Source organism: Mesocricetus auratus, unplaced genomic scaffold, assembly GCF_017639785.1.
Source record: "Mesocricetus auratus isolate SY011 unplaced genomic scaffold, BCM_Maur_2.0 Super-Scaffold_100676, whole genome shotgun sequence".
Taxonomy (NCBI): domain Eukaryota; kingdom Metazoa; phylum Chordata; class Mammalia; order Rodentia; family Cricetidae; genus Mesocricetus; species Mesocricetus auratus.
In genome coordinates, this window is record NW_024429266.1 from 12,847,329 (window position 1) to 12,863,183 (window position 15,855).

The following is a 15,855-nucleotide window of genomic DNA, read 5'->3' on the forward strand; positions in this document are numbered from 1 at the left end:
TAAAAGTGTATGTTGGAAGCTGGGCGTTGGTGGCTCACGCCTTTAATCCCAGCACTCGGGAGGCAGAGGCAGGTGGATCTCTGTGAGTTGGAGGCCAGCCTGGTCTACAAAGTGAGTTCCAGGACAGCCTCCAAAGCCACAGAGAAACCCTGTCTGGAAAAACCAAAAAAAAAAAAAAAAAAAGTATGTGTTGGAATAACTCGGCCTCTTAATTTACCGGTTGAAATCTCCTGTTAATATTTGTCGTATTTTCTCTTTTAGTACCTCACCAGTAACAGATGTGGCAAATATGTGGACACTGCAGTATTAGCATCTGACTTGCAAAGAATGTACAGGTAAAGAAATTTACTTCTAAGTCCTTTTTTTTTTTACTATCCCCCCTTCCATTTTAAATATTCCATCTTGCTTAATTTTTCAATTGATATCAATGGCTGTTGGTATTGTCTTACCAATTCATAAACCTAACTCCCAGATCAGTTTTACAAAAATCTCCAATCACTATATTCAGAGTTAATTCCTTTCACCAGAGGAAACGACTCTTTTCTTTTATTGTCTCTCCCATTGGCCAGGAGATAGAGATATTGCTGTATTACTTCCACTTCAGCAGAAAATTAAAACCATCAGCCGTGCTCTCCCTCAACTCTCAGGTTGTCTACCACATGTGTGGTTTCAGGCACCGGGTGTGTTGTATTGGATCCCCTGGAGCTGGAGTTACAGTGAGCTGCCTTGTGGGTGCTGGAAATTGAACCTGAATCCTGTGGAAGAGCAGACAGTGCTCTTAACTGTTGAGCCATCTCTCTCCAGCTCCAAGGTCTCTTACTTTTATACTTTGGGCTAGCTGACCTGCCAGTTTCGGGGAATTCTGTCTCTACTTTGCCTCCCTGCACCTACCTTTATGTGAGTCTTGGGCTTTCTGACTCAGGTCCTCACACTTGGACAGCAAATGCTTTATCTACTGCGCTGTTTCCCTAGCCCCATTTGCCTTATTGAAAATTTTAAAATTACACTTAATTTGTGTATTCATGTATGCCTGTGTGCATGTGAGTGCCCGTGTGTGCGTGAGAGCACATGTTCCATGGCACACCTGTGAAGTTGAGACAGTATTGCAGGAGTCAGGTCTCTCTTTTCACCACATGGTCCTAGGGATTGAATTTATAGTCAGGTTTGGTGACATGCTTCTTTATCTGCCATCTAACCACCTCCAAATACCTTTTTTGTTTATTGTTGCTTTGTTTTTGAGACAGCCTCACTATGTAGCTATGGCTGGCCTGTAACCTATTATGTAGACCAGGCTGTCCTTAAACAGACCAAGATCCATTTGCCTTCTGAGTTCTGGGATTACAGGAATTCACCAACATACCCAGTATGAATAATTTATATTCAGTAAAGTCATGTCACAGCACTCAGGCAGAAGCAGGAGGATCTCTGTGATTCCTGGACAGCTAGGACTACATAAAGAGACCTTGTCTCCAGAAAAATAAAATAATTTACTTGGAAATCACAGATATACACTGTTCATCAAAACTTCTGTGTACTATCTTTAGCATACATTTCGAGACAGGGTTTCTCTGTGGCTTTGGAGGCTGTCCTGGAACTAGCTCTTGTAGACCAGGCTGGTCTCGAAGCTAGATAAGGGGAATTTAAAATATTCCTATTCCTTTCTAAATTAATGTCAGTATCAGCTGGTCATAGTAGCCTATACCTATAATCCCAGTATTTTGTTGGAACTCTGAGTTTGATTCTATACTGGGCGACCTAGCAACATTGTCTTAAACACCAAAAACAAAACAAAAATGTCAGTGTAACTGTGCTGGCAGAGCAGCATTTAATCCCAGTATTCAGGAAGCGAATGGATCTCTTAGCAAGTCCCAGGCTAGCCAGGGTTACAACCCTCTATCTTGAGTGTAGGTGGAGGTACCTATCCTGTCCACGAGTTCCCAAATAACCAACATAGAGGCTTAATATTGGTAATCAATGTTCCACTAATAGCTCAGGCTTCTTTTTTTTTTTTTGTTTCTGTTCTTTCGAGACAGGGTTTCTCTGTGGCTTTGGAGGCTGTCCTGGAACTCGCTTGGTAGTCCATGCTGGTCTCGAACTCACAGAGATCCGCAAGCCTCTGCCTCCCAAGTGCTGGGATTAAAGGCGTGCGCCACCAACGCCCGACTAGCTCAGGCTTCTTATAGCTCTTAAAACTTAAATTAACCCGTCTCTATTAATCCACGTGGCTTGTGGCTTTACCCATCCTCACCATGTCTTGCTCCCTCTGTGACTCCCCTCCCTTTGCATCCTTAGTTTGGTTGTACCACCTATACTTCCTGTCTAGCTACTGGCCAACCAGCTCTTTATTAAACCAATGTCAGTGACAAATGTTTACAGTGTACAAAAAATTATTCCACAGCACTTCAGGTTGAGACAAGGGGCCCCATTTTGTCCCAGAGTGATGCTTGACAGTTTACCAGTATAACATTGCAAGTTTGGTGGAAAATATTTGTGAAAAGTATGTGCTAAAAAAACATTTTCTTCCCAGTGTAGATTATGGCCGGAGAAAAAGAAATGCTTTTAGGATTCAGGTAGAAAAAGGTGAGTCTTTCACTGTTTGAGCAGAATTACCACATTTTTGCAAATAATTGTTTTAGTTCATGGCATTTTATCTTGTTTGTTACAGTATTTAGCATAATTAGTAATGAGAAAGAACTGAAGAACCTTAGAGAATTAGAAGATGAACATCTGGCAAAAAGAGCAAGACAAGATGAAGAAGATGAGTAAGTGTTGCAAAGTGTTTTTCCTGAAGCCCCACATTCATACTTAGAAAGCTTCCAGTGGCTCCTTTTGGCCAACAGTGCAATTATACCTCAACATTTTTCTACCTTACATTGTCTTTTGCTCCAGCCATAGCAATGGTTCTGTATTCCTAAAGATATTTTGACTGGTTTTCAGTAACTTGCGTATTCATATCTATTTCACAAATCTCACTCAGCCTTCAAAAGTCAGTGAAGATGTCAGTTTTGGCCTGCTTAGATCCCTTGTGAATGTTTTCTCAACATCTGGATATAGAGATTTACTGTAATCTTTGTATCATCTGGCACTGAAATTGTTTACTGTTTTGTATTACCAACGCAGTTGTTTCATGTTATTTTTTGCTTTAATATAATGCCAGGTATATTAAAAGATGGCTGTAAATTTTTTTTTTTTTTTTTTTTTTTTTTTGGTTTTTCGAGACAGGGTTTCTCTGTGGCTTTGTAGGCTGTCCTGGAACTCGCTTGGTAGTCCAGCCTGGTCTGAACTCACAGAGATCCGCAAGCCTCTGCCTCCCAAGTGCTGGGATTAAAGGCTTGCGCCACCAACGCCCGACTAGCTCAGGCTTCTGCCTGCCAGCAGAGGGCACCAGATCTCATTCAAGGTGGTTGTGAGCCACCATGTGGTTGCTGGGAATTGAACTCAGGACCTCTGGAAGAGCAGCCAGTGCTCTTAACTGCTGAGCCATCTCTCCACCCCGGTCTGTCTCTTTTTTTAATCCTTAGGTACACTGAAAGTTATTCTGATGATGATTCAAACATGGAAGATTACCCAGATCCACAGGTAAGCTAGACATTCAATGAGCCCACATTGATTTCTTTCTTTCTTTTACGATTCATTTATTTTCATTATGTATATGACTTTTACCTGAATGTATGTATGTGCACCATATGTGTGCCTGATGCCTATGGTCAGAAGAGGGCGTTAGATACCCTGGAACTGGAGTTAGGAGCCACTTTGTGGTCCTGGGAACTGAACCTGGGTCTCTGAAAGAGCAGCCAGTGTTCTTAACTGCTGAGCTATCGCTTTGGCCCTAATTTTTCTTTTTCTTACTCGCTATGAACCTCTCTTAGAAGAAAAGTCAAAAATAGAATGAAGTACCTTGTCCATCTTTATCAATACATAATTGAATGCTTCCTATATAAATCAATGCTTTAATCTTCCTTCCAGTACTAGTTTGTATAATGAGTTGGATGAAGGAAAAGGAGGGAAAACTAAAGGTAGATTAGAATATTAAAGGAAATAGTAATAAAAAAGACACTCAGCAGGTCTGTGTCACCTTTATATCTGAACACTTGGGAGGCCCATGCGGACAGATCTTTGAGTACAAGGCCAGCTTGTTCTACATAGCGTGTTCCAGGCTAGCCGGGGACACATAAGTGGCCATACTTTCTGCCAGGCCTAAATAAAAAGATATAGCATAGATGTGCCAAGTTACTTATCAGTTGCTTCTTAGTTTTTCCCTCCTTAGTAGATGAAGCTTTGAATTTATTTATTTATTTATTCATTTATCTATCTATTTTGGTTTTTCGAGACAGGGTTTCTCTTTTTTTTTTTTTTTTTTTTTTTAACGAGACAGGGTTTCTCTGTATTGTTTTGGAGACTGTCCTAGAACTCGCTCTGTAGACCAGTCTGGCCTGGAACTCACAGAGGTCCGCCTGCCTCTGCCTCCTGAGTGCTGGGTTTAGAGATGTGCGCTACCAATGCCTGGCTTGAAGCTTTAAATTTATTAACAAAGTGGTTACAGTACTCCATTATATTTGATCCAGCATTGAGTTGGTGACTCACTGGCTACCAATCCACTTCATATCTTTGACTTTTTTTATTTTTATTTTTTGGTTTTTTGAGACAATGTTTCTCTGTATTGTTTTGGAGACTGTCCTGGAACTCGCTCTGTAGACCAGGCTGGTCTCGAACTCACAGAGATCCGCCTGCCACTGCCTCCCGAATGCTGGGATTAAAGGCGTGCGCCACCAACGCCCGGCTCTTTTGACTTTATTTAATCACCAATTATGAATTGACCTGGTTCTCTGTTACCTCAGAGTGGTTATAGTAGTTTTGTATAGTAGAAGCTTGTTTGAGAACTAACTGACCAGTGCCTGTGTACTCTGACTGCCAGTGTTGTGAGAGAGAGAAATTGTTGAAGTAAAATACACAAAACCTTAGTTTAGGTGCTGGAGCATTAATACAGCATGAGTAACTCTTACTGAAACTGTGTCTCTGCCAGTCAGCAAACCACATGAACAGTTCCCTGCTGTCTTTGTATCGGAAAGGAAACTCTGACACTCCAAAGTTGGAACCTCGAGAAGCCACAACTTCAACACCATTGCTGACTTCTAAAACAGACTCCATGCCATTGAAGACCCCTGCCAGAGCATCTGAGGGAGCATGGTTTATTGACAAAACCCCAGGTGGAAAAAAAGAAAGTCTTCCCTTGGACCTCTCTGATGACCAAAGCAATTATAAGCAGCCAGATTCTGAGATACAGGTATTCTTATAGTGAGAGTTTAGTTGCATGTGTTGGAGTATATTTCAGTCTTTTCAGTGACTGTAGTATCAAACAAATACTTAAAACTCCATCATTTTTTTTTACTGTTTCTGTCCTAGTCTATAATCTTTACTGCTTTAACTGTTGAATAGATTTCCAAGTGTAATCTGTGTCTTGTTACTCTACTCATTTTCACATAGAGATATCTTTTCATGAAGTTGGGTCACTGCCATCTGTGTCAGACTTTTAATTACAGTGAGAAATGCTCAGAAACAGTTTCGAGGAAGAAGGACCATTCGACTGAGTTAGCATTGCTTCTAGGCCTGAGGTGAGGTGTGACAGCATGGTGAAAAGAACATGGTAGAGCCGAGCTACTCACCTCATTGCACAGGAAGCAGGGACAGGAAGGGACATCCACCACTCTCTAGGGACCCTTTTCTTCAGTTTGGTTCCACCTCCTAATTAGTGTTCAGCTATGCATTCAGTGGATCAGTCCATTGATGAAGCTAGTACCCTCATGATCCAGTCTTCACCCAGGGACCGGATTTTTAGCATACGAACTGTGGGATACTTCATTCCCAAACCAGAATGCCATCCTACTATTTATAATCCTTTAGTGACTTCATTCAGTCTCAGATCAAAAGCCACAAAGCCCTGTATGTTTACCCTGCTGTTTTTTTTTTTTTTTTTTTTTTCTTTTGGTTTTTTTCGAGACAGGGTTTCTCTGTGTAGTTTTGGAGGCTGTCCTGGCACTCGCTCTGTAATCAGGTTGGCCTCGAACTCACAGAGATCCGCCTGCCTCTGCCTCCCGAGTGCTGGGATTAAAGGCGTGCGCCACCAACGCCCTGCTACCCTGCTGTTTCTTTTTTTTTTTTTTTTATGTTTTTTTTAAAAATATTTTATTTATTTATTATGTATACAATCTTCAGCATGCCAGTAGAGGGCACCAGATCTCATTCAAGGTGGTTGTGAGCCACCATGTGGTTGCTGGGAATTGAACTCAGGACCTCTGGAAGAACAGTCAGTGCTCTTAACCGCTGAGCCATCTCTCCAGCCCCTACCCTGCTGTTTCTTAATGTCATTATTTGTCTCCCCCTTCCCTGCTGTTCCTCGGTGACAGCAAATTCTTGCTGTTTCTAGAGCATCGAGGTCTCTCTCACTTGGAATCTTAGCACCTGAGCTTTCTAGCTAGAACACTTTCTCCAGACTTCTTTACTGTCCTTTCTCTTGTAATCTCTTTAGAGAACCTTTCACACCATGGAGTTAAATTGTGATGTTCCTGCTGTTTCCTAAGTCTTTCTCACTCTTGTGTCTGCATGCCTGCTGTGTGCACATGTGTGCAGACAGTGTATGGGGTAATGTACCAGAGATTAATGTCAGATGTCTTCCTCAGTTGCTATCTACCTTTTCTTTGAGAAGGAAAAGTCAGCTGGGCAGATGCATGCCTGAGTTCAAACCATCCTGCTCTATGGAGTAAGTTCCAGGACAGCTGGGGCTACCCAGAGAATCCCTGCCTAAAACACACATACCACACGCACACACATACACACACTCACTCAGGTGGTGGCAGTGGTCTCAAAGTCTCTCACTGAATGTGGGACTTTCTGATTCCTCTAACCTGACTGGCCAGCAAGCTCCAGGGATCCACTTCTCTTTGCCTCCCTGGCACTGGCTTTATTGACCACCCTGTTACACACAGCTTTGTGTGTGTGAGGGGGTGGATTTGAACCTAGTTCTCATGATTTTATAAGGACTTACTGACTGATCCCTATCTGCTTGATTTTGGGTCTTGAAATAGGGTCTTGAAATTGCTGTATGCCTAAGAATGCTTGTAACTTTTGGATCTTCCAGTTTTACCTCAAAAGTCTTGGGGTATAAATTTTCCTTTTATGTTATTAATGGGTCTTTCCCCAAATATCTTTGCTTTAAACTGTAGCTATTCATCTATGAAGACCATTATTATAATTGGTAAAAACCTGATGTTTATCTGCCTTAGGTCTTTCAGACAAGATTAGATTTAATTGGTCAACTGGCAGAGCCTGGGAGGAAAGTTATCAAATGTTAATTTAATCTGTGCTTTTAGGTTTTTGAAAGAAGGCAACATCCTTGAGTAAAGAGATTAACAATAATTAGCAGTCCTACAGCACGAGTGTGTGTGTGTGTCTCTGTGTGTGTCTGTGTGTGTGTGTGTGTTACTGCCTTTGAAAAACCATCTGTTAGCATTGTAATTTGAAGTACAGCATACATAAATGTGTATTTTCTCCCCAGAATTTAAAAGATTCTTCTCTTCTGGAAAGTGCTAAGAACAGGAAAGGAAGGCCAAAGGGCAAAGGAAACAGAAGAAAGACAGAGGATCTTGAAGAAGTAGATGGACAAGTAGAAGCCACTCTGCAGAAGAAAGGTAGTAGTAGATGGCAGTGGTGTGTTGGCTTTGAAAGAGGGCTCGCTGTTTTGAGTTGTTTTGCTTAAGCAGTATTTGTGTATGAAAATACCTAGTTGAAAACATTTTTTTTTTACTTAATGGAGCTTTAGTTGTATGTTTGTATAGAATCACTAATCTTTTCACCTTATTTTTTACCAGCTAAAGCAAGAAGTATAGAGTTGCAGATTTCCAGTGTGAAGTTTGAAGATGTTGGAGGCAATGATGCAACATTAAAAGTTAGTGCCAATTGAGAAATGTCATTGTATAAAGTGGGTATATTGTTAAACATTTACACAAATGAAGCCTGTTTGGTTTTCACTTACATTAAAAAAATATTTTATGTATTTTAGGTGCTTGCATATATGTTTGTGCACCATTTGCATGCCTGGTGCCCTCAGAGGCTACAAGGGAGTGCCAGACAATTGTGAGCCACCATGTAGGCGCTAGGCAACAAACCCGGGCCTGCAAGAGCAGCCAGTGCTCTTAACCACTGGGCCATCTCTCTAGCCCTACATCTTTGGTTTTTAGTATGAAGTGAGGATAGAAAAGAAGACTGGAAAGGTGACATGAACAAACCTGATCCTTAAGGGTTCCAAGAGCGAAAGCTTCCTGTCTTCCATGGTTTTAGTTGTAGTGTGTATAAGTGCATACTTTGTAAGTTAGACTGTTCTGACAGTGCTAATATAATGGCTATTGGTTTTTAGTGTCCTCTCTGATACAGTCACTGTGTTAGTTACTTCTCATGGTGTTTTAGATATTTTTACAGCTTAGGAAATAAAAGCATGGAAATATCATTCAAGTGATTTGCACAATATAGCAAAGCTGGGTTTCAAGCTCAAGTTAAAGCCTAAAGCCTGTATTCTGGCTAGTATAATTTGGTGTTCCAAAACAATAGGACATTACATTCTACTTTGACTCTTTCTGCCTTGAGCTGAGGAAGATACCTTTTATGCTTATTCCTTGACAGGAAGTCTGCAAAATGCTTATACACATGCGTCACCCAGAAGTTTACCAGCACCTTGGTGTTGTTCCACCTCGTGGCGTTCTCTTGCATGGGCCGCCAGGCTGTGGGAAGACGTTACTTGCGCATGCAATTGCTGGGGTAAGGCTACTTGATGCTGGGTTTGGTTTTTTGTTGTTATTGTTTGTTTTTCTCTATGGTCATTTCCAGTTAAACCTGGTATCTTTTTAAGAAGCAAATTTGATCAGTAAGAAATTTCCCTTCCCTCTCTTCCTCCCATATCTGCTTCCTCATTATCTTTTTGTTGTTGTTTTAAGACAGGGTTTCTCATTGAACCTGGTCTTATTTAATTTGGCTAGACTAGCTGGCCAGCAAACTCTGGGGATCCTTGTGGGGTTACAGATAGGGAGCCCCACTGCCTGGCTTTTACATCAGTGGTGTAGTTGTAAACTCAGGTTCTCGTGACTGTAAGCACTTTACAGACTGAGCCAGCCCCAGCCCCAGCTTTATTTTATTTAGCTTTTTCATGATGCTACTTTTGCTGGGTGTTTTGTTTGGTTGTTTGGTTGTTTGGTTAGTTGGTTTTCTTGAGACAGAATTTCTCTGTGTAACATCCCTGGAAGTCTTGGAACTCTGTCTGAAGATCAGGCTGGTCTTGAACTCATAGAGAACTTTGCCTGCCTCTGCCTCCCAAGTGCTGAGATTGAAAGCATGTGCTGCCACCACCCCTTTTGCTGTTTCTTTTAATGAATATAATTATTGTGCTATTACATAAATTGGATGGGAAACAAATGGCATACCTGTAAAAACTTTTTCCAAACATTTAGTTTGTATTTTAGTTACTTCTTTTCTCTTTATCTGAGTTGTTCTTAAAAGCACCAAAATATTGGGCACTGGAGAGACGACTCAGAGGTTACGGTTGCTCTTCCAGCAGTCCTGAGTTCAATTCCCAGCAACCCAACCACATGGTGGCTCATTGCCATCTATAATGAGATCTGGTGCCCTCTTCTGGAGTGCAAGCATACATGTGGGCAGAAAACTATATAATAAACACATCTTTTATTTTTTAATTTACTTATTTAATATATATTCAATGTTCTACTTGCAATTTGCCTGCACCAAAATATGAAAAAATAGTTTTTTTCTTGGAGTTAAATTTATTTAAAATTTCCATTGTTAAAATGCCTTCTAAAATAGTTTAAAAAGATCACTTAAGCATGGTAATACATACCCGAAATTTCAGTGTTTATGGGATTAAGGTAGGATTGCAAGTTTAAAATTAGCCTGGCCTTTAAACTTTTGTTATAGTTCTTCCTTGTATCAACTACATTCACCCTGTACCCACAAAAATACACTTATCTTGCGAAATAAAAAGCCAGCAATCCAAATTTTGTCCTATCAAATTTTTCAGAAACTTACTTCATGGTAAAATGCAAAGTAACCCAAGGAGCTTCAACTAGCAGAATAGCATGTTATTCTAATCATTAATAAAACAAGTTCTCACTTTTTAAAGGGAACTTGATTTGTCTTTTTAAAAATAAATTTAGCTTGGTGGTGGTGGTACACGCCTTTAATCTCAGCACACGAGAGGCAGAGGCAGGCGGATCTCTGTGAGTTTGAGGCCAGTCTGGTCTACAGAGCTAGTTCCAGGATAGCTAGACTATACAGAGAAACCCTGTCTCAAAAAAACAAATAAATAAGTAAGTTTATTTCATGGGCACTGGGCACTGGGCACTGCATAGCAGCCCTTGGAACATACTGTTTGCATTTATGTGTTTGGGTAAATCCCAAGGTTTCCAGACAGCCTTGAACTCAAAGCTTTAGTGGTGTAATCCACTCTAATTGGTGGTTAAATCCATACACTTCAGTTTTTGAGGCAAGGTTTCTCTGTGTAGCCCTGGCTGTCCTAGAACTCACTCTGTAGGCCAGACTGACCTCAAATTCTACCTCCTGAGTGCTGGGACTATAGCCACCTGGGAGACTTTTGTTTGTTTAGATTTATTTTTTTTTATTTTATTTATTTATTTTTTTGGTTTTTCGAGACAGGGTTTCTCTGTGGTTTTGGAGGCTGTCCTGGAACTCACTTTTTAGACCAGGCTGTCCTGGAACTCACAGAGATCCGCCTGCCTCTGCCTCCCGAGTGCTGGGATTAAAGGCGTGCGCCACCAACGCCCGGCTTGTTTAGTTTTATTTATTGGATCATATTTGTGAGTGTTTTGCCTGCAGTATGTGTATGCACCATGCGCATGTCTGGTGTCCATGGAAGTGAGAAGAGAGTGTGGATCCCCTGGAGCTGGAGTTACAGACAGTTGTCAGCTGCCATGTGGGTGCTCTTAACTTCTGAGCCCATCTCTAAACTGTAGAGTAGTGTATGTCATTGCGACCCCACACAAAGATAGGATTCCTTGGGAAATTGTAGAGGGCCCCAAAGATGACTCCAGGGGTAAAGGTGCTCTCCACCACCAGAAATAAACAGGGTGGAAGGAGATCACCAACTTTTACAAGTGGTCCTGTGACCTTCACATGTGCGCAATGGCACACACATGCCTGCACACATACATACATGCCTGGACACACAAAAATAATAAATGCTTTTTTTAAACCTTTAAAAAAACTAGGGGGCTGGAGAGATAGTTCAGGGCTTAAGAGCACTGACTGCTCTTCCAGAGGACCTAGGTAAATTTCCAGCATCCATGTGGCCCCTCACAAATACCTGTAATTCCAGTTCCAGACAACCTGACAAAAACAACAACAGAAAACTAATGTTGATAGGGCAGATTGCCTAAGAAACATGTAGGAAAGTATGATTGCATTGAGTCTTTGACCATTCTTTTCTCTATTTGTACACAGGAACTCGACTTGCCAATTCTGAAAGTGGCTGCACCAGAGATTGTGTCAGGAGTTTCTGGAGAGTCTGAGCAAAAGCTCAGAGATTTATTTGACCAAGCTGTGGTGAGTCACCTGTTGCCTATGCCCTCTCGTCACATGCTGCAAGTTTTCCTGGATATTTGGCTTTTCTGATGCTAGTATTTTTTATCCCACTTACTGACTTCCCTTTTGTAAAAATGTTCAGTGATAAGAATTTAAAGAGGATTTAATGATAGGCTCTTAGTAAGTAATCATCTGTTCCATATGAAGTCAGGCATAAAGGTAATGAGTTTTGAGCTGCCATACCTGGGAGTCAAATGTTCAAAACATCTTGTCCTTATGATATGTCATTCACTTTGTTTCTCCAGCTTATGTTTGCTTAAACAACTTACAAACACATGAAAATTATCATACTTAGAATTATACAAGCACTGCAAAACTCAAGGATAAATGTTTATATGATTAGAGGTGTGAACAGGAATTTCACTTACAAGAGAGAGAAATTATGCCTAACTATAATTTCTGTTACTAAAATTTATAAGAGGATATTTGGATCAGCATTGTATGGTATTTAAATGTCTATACTCTCATCCAAAAGGTGAAGACTAATTCAGTGTCACCACATAGCATGTGGAAGGCACCTGTACTCTATACCCTGTTCCTAATAGTAACCTGGGATGATGGCAATACCCAGCTCTCTGGAGTTTCAGAGTGTTTAAGTCAGGAGATTCGTGTTCTTTCAGATGGTGTATTGCCATGTTGTCTAGCCTGGCCTTTAATTGCTGGCCAAGCAGCCTTCCCACCTCAGCCTCTCAAATGCTGTGCTTAAGCTACACACCACCATGCCCAGCTGAGAAACTTCTTGTAAAACCTTTAGCATTGTGTCTAGTTGAGCAAGAGTCCTGTAAATCATAACATGTGTACTTGGGCAGACATGATCACCACTGTAACTTAAACTGAAAAGTGATGAAAAGTTTTTCATGTCATGTTTCCTTCCCTTCCTAACCCTTTCAGACAGGGTTTTAGGTAACCCCGTCTGACCTCAGATTTCTCATAACTGTGGGTGACTTTGAACTCCTGTTTTCACCCAGTTGTTGAAATGACAGTTGTGTTCCACCACACTGGACTTCTTAATATTACATCCTATTTGCACCTGAGCATTTGTGTCATAAACATATCATTATAACTACTAGAAGTTGATGTGAAATTAGGAGAGAAATGTATTTTAACAACAACAATAATAAGTAACACATTTGTAATAAATAATATAAATTATAAGAATAATTCATTAATATTTGAAATCGTCTCACTGTATAGCCCTAGCTAGCCTAGGACACACTGTAGATCAGACTGGCCTGAAACTTAACAGAGCCTGCCTTGCTGTGCTATGTCACCATGCCCAGCAAGAGGAGAAGTAGAGGCTAGCTGCTGGGAGTGCTGTGTAGACTGACAGTGAAGTGGCGTAGACAGTACCAGGAAGGCCCAGAGAAAGTGTGAAAATGACAGTGTGGTTATTCGTCTTCGTTACTGTTCTATTGCCAGTGCAACTTATGGAAGAACTGGTTTATTTGGGGTTTACAGTCTCAGAGTTAGAGTCAGTCAGTCCATGAGCATCGTGGCAGGAAGCATGGCAGCAGGTAGACAGGCATGGTGCTGGCACAGGAGCTGAGAGCTCACCTCTTGATCTGCAAGCATGAGGCAGGCAAACTAACTGAGTCACCAAGGCTTTTGTTACGTCAAAGTTCACTACCTGTGACACACCTCTTCCAACAAGGCCACGCCTCCTAATCCTTCTCAAACAATTCACCAACTGGGAACCACGTATTCAAATATGAGCTCAGAGTATGGGTGGGGGCCATTCTCATCCAAACCACCATGGAAAATTTTGTGTTTGTGGTAAACACAATGCAAGTATGGATGCAAAGATAAATGGAATACTTGGGTCATTAGTTCTCTGTTGCGTCACTCTGTAAACCAGTGCTGTGCAAATACAATGTTGGTGCAGGTGTTGAGTAAGTTCCCTGCCATTTCTTCCCTAATCCAAGTGAGTAATGGAACCTTGCCAAGCAAGGTAGTTCTTTTCTAAAGTTAATCCCCTCCTTAGGCTAAGTTCTGATGATCATCATTTATTCTTTCCCATTTAGTTTTCCAGGTCACTGACAAAAAATAATGGGTTTACTTTCTGAGACCTTTGCTCTGAACTTTTACTTTTGTAATTGATCTTTCTTTGCAAACATTGTCATGAGGAAGATTGGGGAAGAAAGCCAGTAGTCACTTGTGTGTCCTTTTGAGGTGATCTTGTGTGACTTAGCACAATAAATGTCTCTATTTTGACTATGGAGTGACTAAGTATGTTTGAGGTTTTAAGTCTAGGTTTTCATTTTTTTTCCCACTTAATCCTTATTATTGGAGTGTGTGTGTGTGTGTGTGTGTTACAATTTATGTTGTATAAAATTTACTCTGTTAGTCTCTTTGTTGTCATTGTTAAGTTAGAGTCTCGGCTTGTACTCCAGGCTGCCCTCAAACTCATAGCAATCTTCCCGCCTCAGTGCTGGAATTATCAGCATGAACCACTGTTTTGCCCCTTTTATCCATTTTAAAGTGTACCACTCAGAATAAGTGTTTTTATTACATTTATTTATGGGGGTGGGGTCGTACACACATGTGCCCATGTAGAAGTCGGAGGACAACTTGTGGGAACCAGTTCTCTCTACCTTGTAATTCCCAGGAAACTCTGGTTCTTCTTTGTGGCAAGCTGTCTTCCTTACACTATACTTAAATATTTGTGTAACAGTCATCACCACCCACCTCTAGAACCTTTTCATCTTCACCAGTTGAAATTCTGTAGCTGATATACAGGAGCTCCCTCCACCACCCTCCCCCAGTCCCTAGCAAACACTATTCACTACTGTATGCCTCAGTGGATGTAACTATAATAAGTGGCTGGTGTTTCTTTATTATTTTTTATTTTTTTGGTTTTTTACGAGACAGGGTTTCTCTGTATTGTTTTTGAGGCTGTCGGCCCAGCCTGGCCTCGAACTCACAGAGATCTGCCTGCCTCTGCCTCCCGAGTGCTGGGATTAAAGGCGTGCGCCACCACTGCCTGGCCGGTGTTTCTTTATTTTAATATATATATATATTCTGTCTAAACTTAAGTGTCTAGTATATTTTATTTCCTTTTTTGGTTTTGAGACAGGGTTTCTCTGTGTAACAGCTCTGGCTGTCCTGGAATTCTTGTAGACCAGGCTGGTCTCAAACTCACAGAGATCTGCTTGCCTCTGCCTTTGAGTGCTGGAATTAAAGGCGTGCATCAACGCCATCTGGCGAAATTCTGACATTTTTTATGTTAGAGAAAAACTGCTATCATTTGAGCAAACTTGGATTTTCTAGTTTGAAACTTAGTTTATTTTGGTTTTGTTCAATGGGATCTCATCTAGCCAACCTGGCTTAGAGCTAGAAGTGTTGCCTAGGGTGTTCTTGAAGTCTTGACCTTTCCAAGTGCCAGAATTATTAGCATGTGCCACTGTGCTTAGTTTAAAGCTTCTAAATGTACTGCTTATATTCTGTAGCATACAAACATATCTAACTTATAGGAGAATTTCAGAAGGTATTTCACAAACCGTGAATGCCCTCTGTTCTATAAGCATCATGGTTCTCTTGGGACACAGCAACCAGAAGCAACTTTTGTGAACAGCCTTCTCCATGGTTATTCTTTGATGACTGATCCTTGAGCTTTCACTTTCTAAAGAATATGTAAATGTTATGCACCAATATAGAGAATTTATTGTATAGTCACATCTTTATGGTATTTTCATTTCTAGTCAAATGCACCCTGTATTGTTTTCATTGATGAAATTGATGCTATCACCCCCAAAAGAGAAGTTGCTTCAAAAGATATGGAACGAAGAATTGTAGCCCAGCTTCTAACCTGCATGGATGGTCAGTTTAAAATAATGGATGTTTTAAGATAACATATTTCTTAAAGTAATACAAGTCATACATGCATGTATGGACCATTTAAATAGTGAATCTCACAAAATGGGATTTTTTTTTGTAGAAGGTTTACAGTCATTTTAAATTGTTTTGCACTGTGTGTGTGTATGTATCTCTGTTGGTGCACATGTGTGTACCAGGAGTCTATACAAGTAAGTGTATGTGAGAAGGGAGCCCAGAGGTTAACTTCAGATGACATCATTAGTTGAATTGGCTTGGTGCTTGATAAATAGGTTAGGTTGGCTGGCCTGTGAGCCCCCGGGATCTGCCTGTCCCCATCTCCCCAGCACTGGGATTACAAGTGTGCCATGATACGTGCATTTTTTT

General features: G+C 40.9%; 1 protein-coding gene across 2 annotated transcripts in view; it reads left to right on the forward strand.

Moving 5' to 3' along the window:
* Nvl (nuclear VCP like) overlaps window positions 1–15,855 on the forward strand; it is a 46,514-nt gene that overhangs the window by 1,236 nt on the left and 29,423 nt on the right. The window contains exons 2-11 of one of the 2 annotated variants that reach the window (XM_005078130.4): window positions 262–335; window positions 2,528–2,580; window positions 2,666–2,762; window positions 3,522–3,579; window positions 5,024–5,284; window positions 7,553–7,685; window positions 7,866–7,942; window positions 8,674–8,808; window positions 11,518–11,619; window positions 15,357–15,474. In XM_005078130.4, the coding sequence (XP_005078187.1) occupies window positions 262–335; window positions 2,528–2,580; window positions 2,666–2,762; window positions 3,522–3,579; window positions 5,024–5,284; window positions 7,553–7,685; window positions 7,866–7,942; window positions 8,674–8,808; window positions 11,518–11,619; window positions 15,357–15,474 (1,108 nt within the window). The remainder of the gene's footprint in view (window positions 1–261; window positions 336–2,527; window positions 2,581–2,665; window positions 2,763–3,521; window positions 3,580–5,023; window positions 5,285–7,552; window positions 7,686–7,865; window positions 7,943–8,673; window positions 8,809–11,517; window positions 11,620–15,356; window positions 15,475–15,855) is intronic. The other variant, XM_021231874.2, reaches the window with a different exon arrangement.